The 17600-nt window shown below is 41.0% G+C and overlaps 2 protein-coding genes and 2 non-coding genes across 5 annotated transcripts; 3 read left to right on the top strand and 1 right to left on the bottom strand.

Annotated features, from left to right (window-relative positions):
- Nucleotides 1-344: 344 nt before the first annotated feature.
- On the bottom strand, nucleotides 345-11492 carry st8sia5 (ST8 alpha-N-acetyl-neuraminide alpha-2,8-sialyltransferase 5). Of its 2 annotated transcripts, XM_061078673.1 has the most exons (9): nucleotides 11347-11492; nucleotides 6746-6853; nucleotides 6310-6405; nucleotides 4181-4273; nucleotides 2807-2893; nucleotides 1669-1813; nucleotides 1394-1506; nucleotides 936-1028; nucleotides 345-807 (listed from the first exon to the last, which is right to left on the bottom strand). In XM_061078673.1, the coding sequence occupies exons 1-9, from the start codon at nucleotides 11490-11492 to the stop codon at nucleotides 345-347; spliced, it is 1344 nt and encodes a 447-aa protein (XP_060934656.1). The 2 variants fall into 2 exon arrangements, with proteins under 2 accessions (XP_060934656.1, XP_060934663.1); XM_061078680.1 differs by lacking the exons at nucleotides 6310-6405; nucleotides 6746-6853.
- A 2428-nt stretch (nucleotides 11493-13920) lies between these two features.
- On the top strand, nucleotides 13921-17136 carry rpl37 (ribosomal protein L37). The gene is made up of 4 exons (XM_061068585.1): nucleotides 13921-13989; nucleotides 15028-15163; nucleotides 15387-15471; nucleotides 17026-17136. The coding sequence occupies exons 1-4, from the start codon at nucleotides 13987-13989 to the stop codon at nucleotides 17093-17095; spliced, it is 294 nt and encodes a 97-aa protein (XP_060924568.1). The 5' UTR covers nucleotides 13921-13986; the 3' UTR covers nucleotides 17096-17136.
- On the top strand, nucleotides 14877-14956 carry LOC133014919 (small nucleolar RNA SNORD72). The gene has a single exon (XR_009681514.1). It is a non-coding gene; the product is annotated as a small nucleolar RNA SNORD72 (small nucleolar RNA).
- LOC133014912 (small nucleolar RNA SNORD72) lies at nucleotides 15917-15993 on the top strand. Its single transcript, XR_009681513.1, has one exon. It is a non-coding gene; the product is annotated as a small nucleolar RNA SNORD72 (small nucleolar RNA).
- Nucleotides 17137-17600: the final 464 nt, after the last annotated feature.

The following is a 17600-nucleotide window of genomic DNA, read 5'->3' as shown; positions in this document are numbered from 1 at the left end:
CAACGTCGAGTAGAAAACAATAACTCTGTACAGCAGAGCCACTAGAAAACTTCACAAAACAACATCACTAAGTAGACCACTTTCCACATTAAAAACAAGCATCCTATGGTCCGACAGTCAAAGAGAACCAGAGTGATTTGATTGGCTAAATAAACGACCTCATGTATGCATCTAAAAGAGAAGTGTGTTGGTAGGTAAAGCAAGCAACCTTCAATGTGTGGTTGACTCTCGTTTTAAAAAACAGAGAAAAATGGTGAAGTGTCTCATTCACTGACATAAAACATGACAGGTCAAATAAAAAAGATATCAACGGTGCTTCGACATCAAAGCAGGGGAGTGAGGGATCACGTGCACTGCCCCGTGTGCACGTGGAGGATCCCGCGAGTATGCATGTGAATGAAGTTGAAAATCTCGTGAGGCATGGCGTGGAAGCCCGGCCGTGGCTTGACGTTGTCGTAGTAATGGTGGGTGATGAAGATGCCGGAGGGGTTCATGGGGAACGCCCAGAAGCCGTAGAGGTGAACCTCCTCGCACATCTCCAGGGCGGCGGTCACGAGCATCAGGCCGCTGCTGAGCCTCTTGGCCCGGACGCCCTGCACCGCCCAGAAGCGCTGCACGTTGAGCAGGTACTGCGGGTGGAAGAAGAACACGCCTCGCTGCGAGTCGAAGTCGTCCAGCATGTATTTGACCCTGAAAGAGACGTCTGTGTTGCGGGTGTTGTAGAAGGCTGGAAGCACCACCGAGGAGTTCTCGTAGTTCTGGAGGACTTCGTAAAACGGACGTCGCCATTTCTCCAGCTTCTGAAATCTGCAGAGAAGGCATAATGTGAATTGACCAAAACCAAAGGAGAAGAGGACTGCACAAAGACACACAAAGACACACACACAGAGTGAGAGAGAGATCTGAATCCCCGCTCTGACTCATATCTACAGTACCTCTCAGTAATAATGCTCGGATTTATTGTCACCAGATCTGTTTTAGTGCCAACATCCGCTGAGTACTTCTCAACAATGGGTGGGATGTTGCACCTGGAGAAAAAGACAATAGAGTTAGAAGGTTTTCAAGTTGACTTGATTCACTTAAAACTTAGCAAATATATACAGAGATGCACAATTCATTTCAAAATAGATGTGATCAGGATTATTGTTTTTTATTCCATTATAAATGTTACAATTACAATGTATATTTTGGTCAAGCTAAGAGAAACATTTTATTTTCCAATCACAATCAAATTGCTATTAATGAGAAAAAATAAATGTGTTTATCATACTGCAGCTCTCACATAAATGCTGATTGTTTATTCTTGTTGGGCTTAAAGTAATCAGAAACTGCTGTTAAATGACAGGGTCTGATTAAGACTATTGTCCTAGTTGAAGGATTATATGCCGCGTACCTAAATACAAAATCTGCTGAATCGATTTGCTTTCCACACTTGCTGTTCTTGATGATGCCGCCATTTCCAATGACAGCACATTTCTTGTACTGCGATTTGGAATATGGCATATCCTGCAGGAAGCAGACATGTTGTATTAATGTCAGACAAGAGGGCACTTCAAAATCAAACAGATCGTAGCACCAGGTAGTATTGTGTAATTGTAACGATAGGTTATAGACACCTAAACAGCTCATATGGGATTGTACAGTATATCACGCAGGTTATGGACTCACATCAGGGAACATCTTAAAGACCTCTGTGGTGATGGGGAGGATACCACTGGTGTCCACCTCGTACCGCAGCTTGGTGCCTGAAGGTGTGTTCCTCTTGGTGGTGAACAGGAAGGAAGGAGCGTTACAGCAGCGAGACAGAGACATCCTTCAGGGAGACACCAGAGAACAGTCAGAGTTAGTTTCATCTCCGGCGACTAGGAGCAGCATCACAATATCAACTTTAGGATCATAAGGATCATACAGACCCCAACACTGTGCACTTTTTTAATTTTAAATATATATATTAATTAATATTATAACTTAAATAAGTACCACATAATCAAATTATTGAGGTGGTCAAGCTCATATTTGTTTCAGATTGGGTTTCCACATTTAAATGAGGGCAGTAAAAAAATCATACAGCAATCAACAGAAAGCATTATTAAACTAAATGAGAGATTATTTCTACATATATTCACTTTGTTTACTGAAAAGTCATTTACAGGCAAAAACATGTGCCGAATTCTGTCCTACATAGATACTTCAATTATGTTTGGGATTAATTAAGCCTCAGTTAAATCATTCTTATAAAATTGCAACAGCATCAAATCCAAACAAGATTGATTTGGATTTGCGACGTGCAATGCTTTATAATAATTACTTTAGAAACCAATCAGACGTAGACAAAATAAGAAAATAATTTGTATTTAACCATGTTTTATAACTAGAGACTTTGAAAACCTAACAGGAGTAGCAATCGTCAGTAATGTCATTATTTCAAAAATAGTATTAATTAACAATTTGCTTTTAATAAACCAGTAAATGTGAAACGACTGTAAATAGAAATGTTTTTGAGCGATATGTGAACCCAACACACAACAGAAAAAGCTAAGACTTGTGTGCAGTAAACAAACTGAGGTTTTTCAATAATATTAATCTTAATAAACTTAACAATAATTAAGACTACAAATAAAATAAAAAGAGAAATAAAATAACAAATGGCAAAAAAGGCTTTTCCCAGAATGAATAAAGTAATAAAAAACAGCAAATACTTAAGATTAAAAATGAAACAGTCAGCTTTCTTTGGAAGTGTGTTTTTGAAATGACGCCATGTATGAGATTGAATGAATGAGACATTCCGACACTGTGTGGTTCTTACTTGAAGTTGCTGGCCTCCTCCTTGTTCTGCTCCCACTTACACACCTGCAGGTTCCGCCACCTCTCAAACAGGTCAGAGGTTTTCACCCTGGCAGACAGGCAGAGAGACTTGTGGAATGAGGAACGATACCCATGGCCATGAATTATCCGTTTACCCATGTCTCTACAGGGGTAGTAAATTGAAGAAGCATCAAGGAAACAACAGGGGAAGACAAACAAGGGGAGAGAAAATTTGTGGGGATAACTGTGGGCATGGCGGCACCACTGGATCTAGACTCATTAACACAAAGGTAGTGGCTCCATCGTCGTCCTTAAATAGCTTGTCCTTGAGATGTCATCCCTCTTGAGATGACTGGGAGATGGGATTTGCTCTGAGCGGCTGAGTGGCACCATTAGTTCGGTCGCTCTGGCAGAGGGACAGCGGCTGTTCTCTGCCACGGCCAGTGTGGCTCACAGCCGTTCATCAGGCGCCCAGAATGTGTCTGATAATAAACTTTGACCGCCTGAGGGACATGCATAAAAGGTCACTGGACAATGTTCATATTCATACCAGAGGAAATATCCTGCTCAGACTGTCGTGAGCATGACTGGCTGATTGAGGAGTGCAATGAATCGGGCCATTTATCTCCTGCATGATGTAGAAATGTTATTTATAGTGTGATGCAGTTAAAGTTTCAAGTGTGTGGACCTGTAACTTGTTGTTTGCTGTTTATTACCTCCGTCATGGAGGTTATGTTTTCCACTGTGTTTGCCTGTTTGTCAGCAGGATTACACAAAAACTAGTCAACTGAACTTCATGTAATTTTGTAGGAGGGGTGGGGGATATCTAACATGGTGAGATAGGGTGTTAGCCTTGGTGGAGATAATTGCTCTATACTGGACAAAACCCATTGAATTTTGGTGCGTACGCCAATCAATTGAATTGTTTTTCACTTTATTGGACATTTTAAGTTTCCCAGGAAATAATTAATGGATCTTAAGTAAAGAAAAAAAAGTAAGGCGCTTTTGGGGAAGTGATATCAATTGGTGCTGCTTGATTGTATTTAATGGGACTATTTGGCCTTGGTAAAGGTATACGCTGTACTGAGTGCTATCTATTATATAATCTCTGCCACTTTATCACTCAATAATCATTGAGGAATTTTAAAGGTAATTAAAAGGTACTAAATTTAGGATTTATAACATAATTTGCTTCATGAAATATATTTGATATTTATTTAATTTGGGAAATGAGGTTTATTCATACAACCTATGAATACATACGGATTTTTTTCTCTTTACCTACCTGATGGGATCACCTCCGGAAAAAATAAACATTCATTCTAAATGAAAAAAACGTTTTCCACCATTGTCTATATCACAGGTGCAAACTCACATTGTCAGGACTTTGACATCCATAATCTCCTGCCTGAGCTCCCTGCATGCAGTGGAGTTGTACTCAAAGGAGCCATCATAGTTATCCAGATACCTGGTGGGATAGACACAGTCATCGCCTGCCTAAACTTCTCCTTAGACACAAGAGAATCTACAAAATTAACAACAAACCACAGAGATAAGATGCAATATATTACAAATAGTGTGCTTAAAGTACATAATAAAGCAAAACATTATTTTTGTTCAATAAAAAAAATCTATAGAGTGACTTAATGAAATAGAAGAATATCAGAGTAGCACTGTGGGATGACACATGACACAAGTGATGCAACGGATGCAACAGGAGAGAAGGAAACGGTTTAGTTGACACTTGCACCAGATTCTTTTACATCTTAGTCTAAACCAATGTTAAACTGGATGAAGAGAAACAACACCTCTCATATTTTACCTTATCTTAAAGGTCATGATGAGAACTAACATGATTTAACACCATTATTCCATGATTCATATGTGATGTGTATTAATTTAAAAGACAAGCTTGTTAAATGGTGGATTAGATGTGTAGTATCTGGTGGATATGAGTATGAGAGGGTCTGTGATTTATTGTCAGGCAGAATGTTATAATTAATATTTTAAATGTACAAATCTGTATAGCTAATTGCACAAAGTTATTATTGTATATACATTGTGCTGCAGAGTGACTCAATGGCTGATTACCTGATATTTTGATACGTAAACATTTACACAGATGGCCATGCAAACAGGTAATCAGAGAAGAGGCAAGACTTTTGGAATTTTACATTTTCAACTAACGTTGAAGTGGTTGGGACGAAGTTTAAAAGAAGAGAGGAAGGAATTTGATTTGATGCGTCAAAGGTGTCGTCTGTGGGAAGGAGTTTCTGATAAGGCTGGGAAATTTGCATTGATCCAGTTTCAATTCGAAATGTGTTGCTTAATGAATGATACAAACTAAAAGATTATTTGATTTTGTCTGTGTTAATTTTATGTTAAAGACGATCAAAAGAAAAGGTAGAACATAACCATTTGAGAAAAATGGGAATTAATGCCAAAATGGCAGCAACTGCGGGATGAACTTGTCGGAACAAATGTTGGTATTTGTCAGAGAGATTAAATGCAGTGTGGTGTTTTCAAAGATGAATCAAATAGAAACATATTACCTGTGGCTGTGGAGGTAAATGAGGCGAGTTTTAAAATAAATAATGATGATAAAAGAACGAGCAATACAATGGAGGGATGCAATAAAAGGAAGAAGTTGCTGGGATGAAATTATACAAATAAAGAGCGATGAAACTGGTTGTCTACATCCACCTGATGATGCAGTATATTTCTTAGGTTTTACTGAGAGCAACCTCTGTCCTAGATAATTATATGTGACACTTTGAATGAGGACTATTCATGCTTGTTTTAGCTAAGATGACGAAACCTTTGCAAGTGTTCTGTGTTTGCTTCAGTAAGAGATGAATTTCATCTCTAATGGCAGCCAGGGTGAACCATTTAATGCTGGTTCCAAACCAATCTGGGATGAGAAAGAACTAAACCTGCATCTTTTTCATTTTTTTTGCCATAGGGACATCCTCGATGAGGATTTGGAACTTTGGGGGGGAGGGAGGGGGTTAAATCTGGCACCTTCCTGTCTTCTTGTAGCAAGGAAAGTCAAGTGGAAAAAAGGGGGTAGATCCAGGTCGCAGGGAGAGACAATGCAGATGTGAGAAGGGGAGAAAAAGAGGGGAGCAGAGAGTAGTGTCCACACTATGTACATGGCATACACACAGAGCTGTGCAGAACACATGAAACACAGGTTGAGGAGAACAAGGCATTTGGAAATGGGTGCTGGATGGTACACAGAGGTAACGAGGGGAAGCCAGTGCAGCGACAGACCGTGGTTTCAACCAGCTTCTGGCGGGGGGAGTGGGTGGGTGGTGGGGGTTCGGGGGAACTGGGGTTACGAGGTGGACGGGATCAGACAACATGCAAGAGCAAATCTGAAGTGCAACCACCACTGAACAAAATATGAGAGTTTATACCTTTCAGACTAATGAAAAAGAAAGAGGCATTCTTGGGTTTCTGTGAGAAAAAAGACTACAAAAGAAAACCTTCAAACTGGCCTACCTTTGAGAGCGTTTTTTTTTCTTCTTAATACCGGCTATGCAGGGTGTGACTACTACGGAGATCTTTGAATCTGGCTGAATATTCTGACGGAAACATCTGTCGACATGCAGACAGGTTAAGTTAGAGTTAAATGGGTAATGTAGCCCTGCTCACTTCCTCAACCTGCAGAAATTCAAAATAAGTCAAGTAATGAAAAGAAGAGTTGTGTTGGCCTAGATGTGTTGGACCAAATGTGATGCAGTGTGTGTCTAAAAGCATCTACACAGGAGAATGATGGGCATTAAACAGCGGCCCAGTCCACGCATGCAGGGCTGGGCCGTCAAACTTGGATCTAAAACTTGTGTTGTCCTTTTCCTCTATCTGTCTGTCTGTCTGTTTGCTTCTCACACTCCCTTCTCTCAGATGTGTTGTGTAGTCAGTCACGCTGGAAAGGTACCTTTTCCTTCCATTTCTGGCAGGCTTCAGCGGTCCGTCATCCGAGAAATTGACGGGACCGGTCCAATTTCCTGTCTCGTCCCCTTTGAGTCGGCTAAACTGTTGCGCACTAGTAAGAAAATGAGTCAGTTTATTTGGGATTTATTGTCCTTTTGGTGCAAATGTCAAACACATATAACCAAGCCCATGTGTCCACTCACAGAACTCACAGCTCAAACACACGCACACACGCACACACACACACACACACACACATATATGTATATATATATACATTAAGGGGAACCAACTTTTTTGGCTTAAGAGAAACATTCATAATGTGACATCAAACATGCTTGGAATGGATTTAGAATGACACTGGGGTTTGAATTGTTGAATTTATGATCTGCTGGGCTGTCGCCATCGTCCTGTGTGTTATTCAAACAATCGCACTCTGCAGCATTGGCCTCCAGGAGTGTAACACTTGTACTTCAATATATTATCATCGCTGCGATTTAATGGGCGGAACAATAATCGCTGCCAATGTTTCTGCAAATGTCAAGTCGCTTCTGAGGAGATGCCAACGGATTTGCCAAGCGTAGATGCTATAAAGTGGCCAATTTAGACCATCACTTCAGCCTGGACCTGGACACCACAGCCCCGATTATACATACATGAGAATATCAGTTTGAGTATGTGTGACAAAAAACATTGGGCCAATCTCCACAGAAAACAATTCTATGGTTGTATTAATGGGAATAGGATCGACTGGAGCTTGACCTATATTATAATATGGTTAAAGTCAGGATATCTCTGACAGAGGAGATCATTTGGTGCAGGTGCTTCTTAAACTCACATTCTTCTGAATAAAGAAACTAATTCCAGAGAGATGAGGGGCCCCAGTTTGTGTTTGCATCCTGTTTTCAAGTCCTTATTGATGTTTAGTCTCCTCTGGGAGGAGAACAACACATAGGCAACCAAATAAAAAGCAATAAGACATATTTATTTTGGAGCGGCTGGTAATATTCTACAGTTTTGTTGCTGTCAGCAAATCCTAAAAAAAGCAGCAAAATCAACAATGCCGTCGAAATAACTGGCGACAAACACTGTTTCTTTTTTTTTTTTAAGGTTCAGTCATTTCCCAAAGCAGCTGAGCTCTGCAAGTTGTTACAAACATTACTCAAATTGTCTATTTGCTGGGGACTATATTCTGCTGCTGACTACGCTTTTATTTACAGAATTAAGACAGGGTACGTTAGGTTGGACTTAAAATAGGGTTAAAGTGAGGGTGTATTACTATATAGAAGGGTATAAATGTATCATTGGTCAGTCTTTTCATTGGATTTGTAATAAGAATAAGAAAAATATATTACACAACTGGACAACTCTTCCTATTATGTGACTGATTAATATGCAGCTATTCATGTGTGAGTCATAATTGTGAGTACTCTGTAGGCGTCGTGCTAAATTTAGCAGAGAGATCGAACCCAAAGAGCCTCTCTGGGTGCATAATGTGGTCGAGCATTCATTCCCGAGAGCATGTCTACACTGATCTGCAGGCCCACTTGGCTTCTCTGGAGCCGCTCCATCTTCCCTTTAACAAGCGACTGCAGAACAAAACAGAACAGAACAGAACAGCTCATGCTGAGAGACATCTGTCCATGGCTTTAGGCTATGTGCCTGAAATAGGACAGAAAAGAGAATCACAGTAACATAATGTGGTCACTTATGCTATAAAATAGATAATCACCAACAAATCAATGTGCCTCCTGGTTGATTAATAGCATCAAGATTGTTAAGTACTGATATTTTCCATTAATGTGGCCTCCAATAAAAGTGTAATCAATCTCATGTTACTGCATCTGATCTTGCATGCAAGCATTAAGAGCCCATTTATCTCCCATTGACTCGATTACGAGGTCCGTAATCTCAGCATTAAATTGGACAAACAACAGACACAAAGTTGCTCCGAAGCACTAACGATCTTTGATTCTACCCTGGAGCGCTGTTAATGGGACTTGAAAGCAGTTAGGACTTTTGTAATATTGAATTCTGTGGCTCTGGTTTTTATAAGGGTATAGGCCAGGCCCATTGATCCAGATGACTACTTAGTACTTAGTGTATGTCCAGAGGTATTTCCTGGTACCATCAAGGACTTCCTGTCCTTATCAAAACAGGAAATGAACAGACGTTATCTCCTCACCGACTCTATCTTGTTTCTGCTTTGCATGGACTTATAGCAGGGAATCACTTTGGTAAATGGTGCAGTCACTTATAAATTATGAAATATGCACTCTTATGGACGAAAAATCTATATATTTGGATACAGCTCTGTCAACAGCATGTTGGAGAAAGACACTGAGCTGCTGAGGACATACAGTCCACTTACATAAGGCAGCAAGAAAGACTTGTGTATAAATAAGTTAATTGGTAGAGATGCCAAGATTTTTTGATTTAGGAAATTTTGAATTTTTGAGGTTTTATAGATCTACAGATAAATCATAACGATAATGAATTGATAATGACTCATCCACATGCACTTAATTTCAAAACCGCTACTTTCAGGATGATTGCTCCCACCCTGAGGCCCTTGGCATTCCTCCCTCTATTTTTAGATCTCACCCTCTTCAAGTCATTACAGCTGAAAGTGAATATGTCTGCCAGCACAGAAGAAGTGTGCCACTCATTGTTATCCTTTAATAAGCTCCCTGCTTGTTCCTCCAGGTGCAACCTTAAAATCCGACAGAAGTTCACCCTGGTGTCAGCACAGAGGGGCAGGGGAGTGGATTTGTGACACTCAACGGCCAGATTCGTGGTCAAATCTATCAAGTACAACGGGACCCTCATGCATTTAGAGGAGGGACCTTTGCCATCTCCTGATCTTCTGGGATGAATGGATGAGATTTATGACAAATTAAGCCCCAAATATGACTCCCTGAGCTTTCTCTCACTTACAGCACCCAAATGTCTCCTCAGCTGCAAGTCCAGTCAAGATGTCTCTGTTAACTCAAGTTAAGATAAATGTATTTTTATGCCTGTGTTGCCCAGAAACGGGAGCGCATGGTCCCAGGCCTGAGGAAGAATCAGGGTGCGGCCGAACCCATGTGGCATCAACTTCTGATTGTTTACGCTTGGAAAGATGTCGTAAGATGACGTCGCTTCTCCCTCTCACTCTGCATCATACACAAACACACACACACACACGCACACACACACACACATGCACACGCAAACACAAAAGCATGAAAGCACACTCAGCACCCCCTCTTCTCTCTCTCTCTCTCTCTCTCCCTCTCGCACTGGGGTGTGTGTGCAGACAGACTGTAGCAAAATGGCTGCCGCTGAGCCCACTGGTTTTTGTCGCGTGGCTTGTTCCCCCCCAATCGCTCCTAGGCCGAGCACCAGGAGCGAGTAAGAGCACAGAGCATATAGGTGTGTGTGCCTGTGTGTGTGCCTCTGTGTGTGCATGTGTGTCAGGTCTGGATTCATGCATCTCCCTGCAGAGGTCAGGATGCCATGAATCCACATTGAGTATCCTGAGCAGCCCAGCAGGGTGGGAGAAAGGGGGAGGGTTTCGCCGTGGGGGAGCTGTTCAGATTGCAGCACATGTATGTTTGCTTTGGAGGAAGCATATATGTGCTGAGTGTCAACTATCTGGACGTGGGGGGGTGGGGTGAAGTTTTTCTAATTGCTTCTTTCGTTTGAGGTGAGGTTTAGGTGTGTTCTTCATAAACCACCTAAAGATCAGACATCCCGGCTTCTCAGCATCTGCTCGTCTCACACTGACATTTTCGCAGAATGTATATAAAAAAAAAAAAATGACATGGGCCTGAAATTTTTAACTGGTTCAAATGGGTGGAAACCATCAAGCAGGATTCAGCTCGAGAGCCATGCATCCGGGAGTTAAATACTACTACTGTTGCAGAGCTGTTATAAAACTTGGCTCTGCAGTGGCTGTGTGTGCAGCAGCCTGGTAGGGGGAAATTATTTATTTATAAGGGGATGTAGGGGGAGGGGGGGGGGAATAAGAAATACACATCATCTTAACCCCATATCTGTCATCATCATCAGTTCCAGGAGCTTTCAGTTGCAGTATGATTTTCTGATGCTCTGTCAGATGTAGGCTACTACCAGTCAAGAAAGGCTGAAACGTAAAAATATAAAATATAAAATCTTTGAGGGAAAAGAAAGGGGGGGGGGGGGACCATTACCATACACGAGCTGGAGCACTGTGTATGGTATGAATGTGATGCCTTGCTTTCAGAAAATATCAAAAAAAAGAAATCCGATGGAAACTGTTTCTACTGGGAAAGAAAAATGGATGGTTAATTGCTTTTGTTCTTTTCAGCCATAAGACCTTGTCTCCCCCCCCCCCCCCCCCCCCCCCCCCCCATGCGCCCCCCACATGTAGACTGAACACCATCAGCTCATCAATCACTGGCCTATTGTTCGACCAACATTCGGTTATTCATTGGGATCAATGGAAGCTATGAAAACATGCATTTTTTTTCAAATCGGGTTATAATCATTACAGCGTGGATAACTCTGAACAGCAAGGCCTGCGTGCATGCGCTCTAATTGCCTGTGTTTAGTCAATGGCCGCTGCACGGAAACAACACTTACTTCTTGATGTAGTTCTTCCCGTAGAGGATCTGCTGCAGTAACGTGACGAGGCCGAAGGCGCAAATGAATATGAAACAAAGGGAGCGATTGCCGAGAATGTCTTTACCCGACGAGGGGTCGGCGTATCCCATCCTGCGGCGCAGCATCCAGGGCTGAAGGTGGGGACACCCGCTAAGGTGTCTCTCTCCGCTGCATTCAGGGCCGGGCTGGCAGGTGTCCTGTGCCCGCTGCACCGGGCATCGTCCCTCACCTCCTCCTCCTCCTCACTGGGCTTCAGCTCACTGCCCCTCACGCCATCACATCACCGCTGCCAGAGGAGAAGCATCGCAATGTGTCAGCAGCCGTCCACGGCTCTGCATCCGAGCCTGCCTAGAATAAACCCTGGATTTGTCGGTGTCTGTGTGTGTGTGTGTGTGTGTGTGTGTGTGTGTGTGTGTGTGTGTGTGTGTGTGTGTGTGTGTGTGTGTGTGTGTGTGCGTGTGTGTGATATAGGCTGCTGCAGATGTTGTAAACAGCTGGACGGGAGAAAAAACGACGAGGAGGTGCAGTCGCAGGCAAACAATCCAGGTTGTTATTGTCCAGAATAAATCCTGAATGACTTAATCAGATAAAGAAGATGCATTCGGGTTTAAATAGCTGATGCGAGCCGCGAGAGAGAGAGAAGACACACGGATCCCGCATGCTCCATCTCCGATGTGAGCAAAGCTGCGTGACTGAAATCTAAATGGAGGAGGATGCGCCTTTTCTCCGCCTGGCACACGGGGACGCGCACTCAGTAAGATGCTCCGTTATAATTCAGCCAGAGGACAAGGTCACGCTCTCCTTCACCTGCACAATCACTACATCCGCAAATCTGAGATTTCAATTAAGCAGAAAAAAGAGAGTGTCACGATAAGATGACATGGTGTAAATAGAGGTTATAAAAATCCTCCGCTCAGCAATTTTTTTGTCCCGTTATTTTTTTTTTGCATTTTCAGCATTATTTAAGAGTTTTCAGCAGTGTGGTAAATCCAAAAAATACACAACAGCAAATCCAAAAATACACAACAGCCAATATAAAATCACAACCAAAAATAAGAAAGCACACTGGCAAAACACAAAACACAAAGGCAAATCTATCCATCTGCAAACAAGAAAACACAACAGCCAATCAAAAGACACAAAACACTACCGCAAGTACAACACATTGCACAGTAAAACTAGCGACAACCCTCGTCATTAACAGGTACCTTTGAAGTTAGTGCCGCTGTATTTTTGATTTGCCAATGTGTTTTGTGATTTGTTGTTGTGTTCTGTGATTTGTTATTTGCTGTTGTGATATGTGCTTTGCTGTTGTGTTATGCTCTTCAGGACCTCTGTACATTACCTTGCCAGACCTAAACCACTGACAGGAACCAGTGCGTCTTTAAGTGCTGCAGACTGTTTCAGCTTCATTGTCCACTTTGATAGTTTGTGTGATGTCAGAGGTGGGTGTGTCAGTCTTTAGATTATTCATGTTTTTACTGATGTTGCTCTGTGGGTCGTATCAATATTATGACACCTCTACACACAGTGTCAATGGTGTTTTATAAAAGATCTGCATGGTGGAATGTAAACGTTTGGTCTTTTCTTTCTTGACCCACCAATAATAATTTGACATTACTGTCTTGAAACATATCTATTCTTTGGTTGACTAATATTTTGGAAGGGACACACATAGTAATTTAAAATTGAAGCAAGTCAGACAGAAAAACTGATAGTTCAATTCTTGCAAAAATCTATTCTCAACAATGACCTATTTTTTCTAGAATTTTGCCTGCAAGGTGACAACAGTAGCCCAGACATCTTTCTCTCGGCCGCAACCCTCAGGACCTGACTCACTCCCAGACCAGATGGGACATGTAGCTCCGCCAGCATGTTCGGGGTCTTTCCTGGGGCACCTCCCAGTTGGATGTACACAGATTATTCACACAAAAAAAGGCTTGCAACAAACTTCTCTGTCTACTCTCAGCAGAAAGGAGCAATTTGAGCTCTTCATCCTCAAAGGGTGAGACCAGGCCTGCAAAGAAAGCCCCCTTGTGTTGTATATCTGCAGTGTTACTTTCTGTCATCATGGTTAATCCAGCCATGGATCAACCATGAATACATTAACCCTGAATAGATTAACCATGAATCATCTCCCTCCTCTCTGTGCTCTATGTTTGTCCCAAAAGGCACAAACATATTTTCCTAAAACATCACAGTATCAACAGCAAAACTCTAAATGTTGAAACAGGGGCCATTACAATAAAAGATATGTCTCTAGTTAATTATCAACTATATTTTTGATCTCACACCAAGCCTTCTAAATAAGCTTCGGTCCGTCAGTTCACATTAAAATTACACACCAGAATTACATTTTTATATTTTCACATAATGTCTTGTGTTATATAATATATTAAATTCATTTTTTTTACGTTATTTAAATATAAATGGATATTATGCTTTGAGTGGGAACTTTTAAAATCGGTGCGTTGGGTGGGGAACTTATATTACTAATCTTTTTCCTGTGCAAAACAGTATGGGGCCGCATTTGTGTGTTACACCGGAAGCAGCACGGATTTGATTTGACTCGGCGCCTGCTCCTCTTCCGGTCTCTTTTCCCCCAGCCCTCGGACGAAAATGGTGAGAAGCAACGCTGTCACACAGAAATCTGCAAACATCAGCTCAATGGGCCGTTAACATGACTCCAACTCAGGATGTTACTGTCCAGGACGAACACCGTTTCTGTTCGGATGATCTATTTTAGAGACGAAGCTCCATTTTAATAAGAAAATAACGCTGTTCGTGTCGCTTCCGTCTAGCATCCACAGGCTCTCGTTAGCATCGAGGCTCAGGTTTCAAATTCACTTTGATTCACCCGGGACACGAGCGGCTAACGTTAAAATTACCCTCAATGATTTTGGTTGTATTTGCAATCAGTCAAAACTACACCTATTGTTTGTCTTGTGAAGTTTTAAGCAGGCTGTGAAACGTCTAACAAGCTAAGCTAGCTCCTCCATAGCGGTTAGCACAAGTAGCTAGTTTCTTAATGTGCTTCATTTATGTGAATCTGCACAAAGTAAACAGACCTTTTAAAGTAGTTTGTGAATGTTTGAAGCCTTTGTTTATAGTGTTCATACTTTATAAAGTGGCTCACTGTGGTTGTACAGTCAACACCTTTCATTGGTAGAATTTGACTGTTTTAGCAAAACAGACTTAAACAAACTGATAATGTTCAAATATAATGACCAGTAACTATTGAAATACAAACCCATAGCAGCAACAACTAAGTGTATTATACAGTGTAACAGGTGAAGAGCTGTACCTGCCCTACTTTGTACATTTAACATTCCACATACATTTAAATATCTACAGAAGCAGCTGTATTGTTTTTTTTTAGTGATTATCGACCAAACACTGAACTGTATTTAATAGATCTTCTGTGTTAAACCTTATTTACTATCAGTGAGGCAGTGATGTTGAGTATTACATCCACCACATGCATCAAGTGGTTGTCATCGATCGCTCGAGTCTTGTCAGTGATGTTCTCAAACACAAATGTCTGAACAAATGATTTTCTGTGATTCATACGTTGTAACTGAGACAAGACCGCCGGAGCTCTGAACTCCTGCTCAAGTCTTTTGAGTTGCCTTTGACCTGTGGCGTCTCTTTCTCATTCAGACGAAGGGGACATCTTCATTCGGAAAGCGCCGCAACAAGACGCACACCTTGTGCCGTCGCTGCGGATCCAAGGCCTATCACCTGCAGAAGTCCAGCTGCGGCAAGTGTGGCTACCCCGAGAAGCGCAAGAGAAAGTGTAAGTGTGGCTTTATGAATGAATGACTTGAAAGAACATGCAGGAGAATTGCTTTAGTGTAGCTACTGTTTTATCCTCTGAAGAGGTCTTTTCTCTTAAGTGCTTCATGTACTGTTGACAGAAAATTGACTTTGTCCAGTGTCTGTATATCAGTTCATTAACCAGCTCTACATTGGTGTGAATGTCCAGTCTGATTTGATGCATTTTAATATTTGTTTTGTAGACAACTGGAGCGCTAAGGCCAAGAGGAGGAACACCACTGGTACCGGCCGTCTGAGACACATGAAGGTTGTGTACCGCAGGTTCAGGTACGATCCATTTGAAGATGCAGATTTAGATGTGCTGCCACTTGGGTGCAAACACTGCTATGAAAGCGAGTTTGCTCTCCGTGTCTCTGTTATTGAACTCAATGTCTGAAAGGTGACGCGTTACAAATGATTTAATGTATCATGATGCTCGTACTTATAATTAAGTCGTCTACCACTTTCTTTGCAAGTCATTTTTAACTGGCATCTTGATTTACAAACACTGGATTTGCTTTTAATTTGTATTGACATATACCGTGATGGAAATACAAGCAAATCCATGCATTTTACCTAATACCACTTATTTATTTCCCATATAGACATTTTAACGAAAGAAATGATACATTGTATAACCACATTATCCCCATTGTGGCTTTTGTTGAGGTAAAATTATGAGAACTCTGCTTACGGGAAACTTGTCTGTAGTCCTGTGGAGTCTTGTCAATGTCGCTTACCAATGATGTTTGAAAAAAATGTCTGAACAAATGAAATCTAATGATATCATTATTTTCTCTGAGGTAAGCTTCATTCCAAGACTCAATCAGTGACATAGAACTGGAAACTGCAGTTCCTTTATTGTGCAGTTTTCAACTGTTTGGCAGGAAACATTGTTTTTTGTGAGAATATAGACAAGCTTTTGTTCCTTTGGTGCCTTTCCAGTAACAAAGTTTGGCTTCATTACAGTAAATGAGCTCCGACTCTTCATCCAAATAAGTTTGACTGGCAGAGTTTGTTCCTCTTGGATCGACACAAAGTGACAAACTGTCCCGACCAAATGTCTTTTAACTTTATTATATCTAAGTTAAAACTCTGTTCATATTCCAGTTATTTGAAGTAGGGCTTTGAAAGACGTCCTGTTTAATTATAGTTCGTTTAACGTAATTATCTTTTAGGCAGTCGTACTGTTGTTTTCACCCTCAGAGCTTACTTAACATCAGCTCAGTGAATAATGACAAACAAACTCAACGATTGTGGAACGAAGTTGGTTTTAATCAGGATTGGAAATCTGTGGATCAAAGGTGAAGCCAGGTGATGAATGTTTGGACATGTTCTCTCAATGCTGTCGTTTCATCTACTTGTGCCAGTTTCCAAGATTTAAGCATTGAACCTCTTATCCTGCTTTGACAAGTCAAAACGTCAACTCATGGTTTAGATAGCATCTCAATTGAAGTGCCATCTTCTGTTTGCGCAATAAACACCAGAACCCACTAATTTGTGCCAAAATGCCACAGACTTAACTTAATGTTTATCATTCTGTCCAAACAAAACTGGGAGAAATAAATATTCAGTATTAATCATCAGATCACAACAGGTGAGGTAACCCGAGTTATTTACCCGTTTAGATGGTAAACCAGTCTGTAAACAGGAGACTGGAATCATCAAGTTAATTTGTTTATAAATGTGACTTAAACCTGAGTAACTTATCAAGCATTTTTGTGAAATAACAAATACTGTGACTTTGGACCTTTCACCAGAGTCAGACTACTCATTATGTATCTACATCAACCGTGTATTATTATTCATTCTTTTAAATTTATCTCATTCCTTATTTTCCAGGAATGGTTTCCGGGAAGGCACCGTCCCCAAACCCAGACGTGCTGCAGTGGCCGCCTCCAGCTCATCCTAAAAGACACATTTTTGGTTAAATAAATGTGATGTACAACAAGAGTTTTGTTCTTGTCTCATGATCTTTCACCCTCACTGTCTTATCCAGTGATAAAGGCCAAAGACAGAGGCCATGTTTAGTGTCAATTAAATATATACATGGTTGAGATGCAACTCTCACTTTGTTAATTTGTGCAAATCTCCAAAATGTAAAGGTTTCGGTGTAAGTAAAACACAAAAGACTGAAATAAAGTGTTTACAGAAACATGGGCCTTTTTGTATTAATACTGGACATGTTTGAGTTCACATTTTTCCTACGTATTTAACAAATCAAATGTTTTGCTTACTGAAAGCAAACGCCAAGCTTTTTTAGTAGTTTTGTGAAAAAAAACCTTTTAATGGATCAGTTATGAATCAACTTCTATTAGTTTAAAATTTATTTTAAAAACCTCATCAAAAACAAATCTAAAAAAATATCCTTAGTGAACCCTCTTTAAACACATTTTGAATATTCATAATTTGTATTG

Source organism: Limanda limanda, chromosome 1, assembly GCF_963576545.1.
Source record: "Limanda limanda chromosome 1, fLimLim1.1, whole genome shotgun sequence".
NCBI classification, from domain to species: Eukaryota; Metazoa; Chordata; class Actinopteri; order Pleuronectiformes; family Pleuronectidae; genus Limanda; species Limanda limanda.
Note: the sequence above shows the minus strand (reverse complement) of the source record. Positions and strands in the feature narration are given on the sequence as shown.

What these genes read in the sequence shown, in the direction of transcription:
- st8sia5 (XM_061078673.1), bottom strand. Translation starts at nt 11,492, where the DNA reads ATGCTGCGCCGCAGGATGGGATACGCCGACCCCTCGTCGGGTAAAGAC. An exon ending in AAAAAAAAACGCTCTCAAAG is followed by an intron (nt 4,274 to 6,309) that starts GTAGGCCAGTTT and finishes CTATCCCACCAG; the next exon opens with GTATCTGGATAACTATGATG. An exon ending in TCAGCAGATTTTGTATTTAG is followed by an intron (nt 1,029 to 1,393) that starts GTACGCGGCATA and finishes CTTTTTCTCCAG; the next exon opens with GTGCAACATCCCACCCATTG.
- rpl37 (XM_061068585.1), top strand. An exon ending in CGAGAAGCGCAAGAGAAAGT is followed by an intron (nt 15,164 to 15,386) that starts GTAAGTGTGGCT and finishes TTTGTTTTGTAG; the next exon opens with ACAACTGGAGCGCTAAGGCC. An exon ending in GTTGTGTACCGCAGGTTCAG is followed by an intron (nt 15,472 to 17,025) that starts GTACGATCCATT and finishes CTTATTTTCCAG; the next exon opens with GAATGGTTTCCGGGAAGGCA.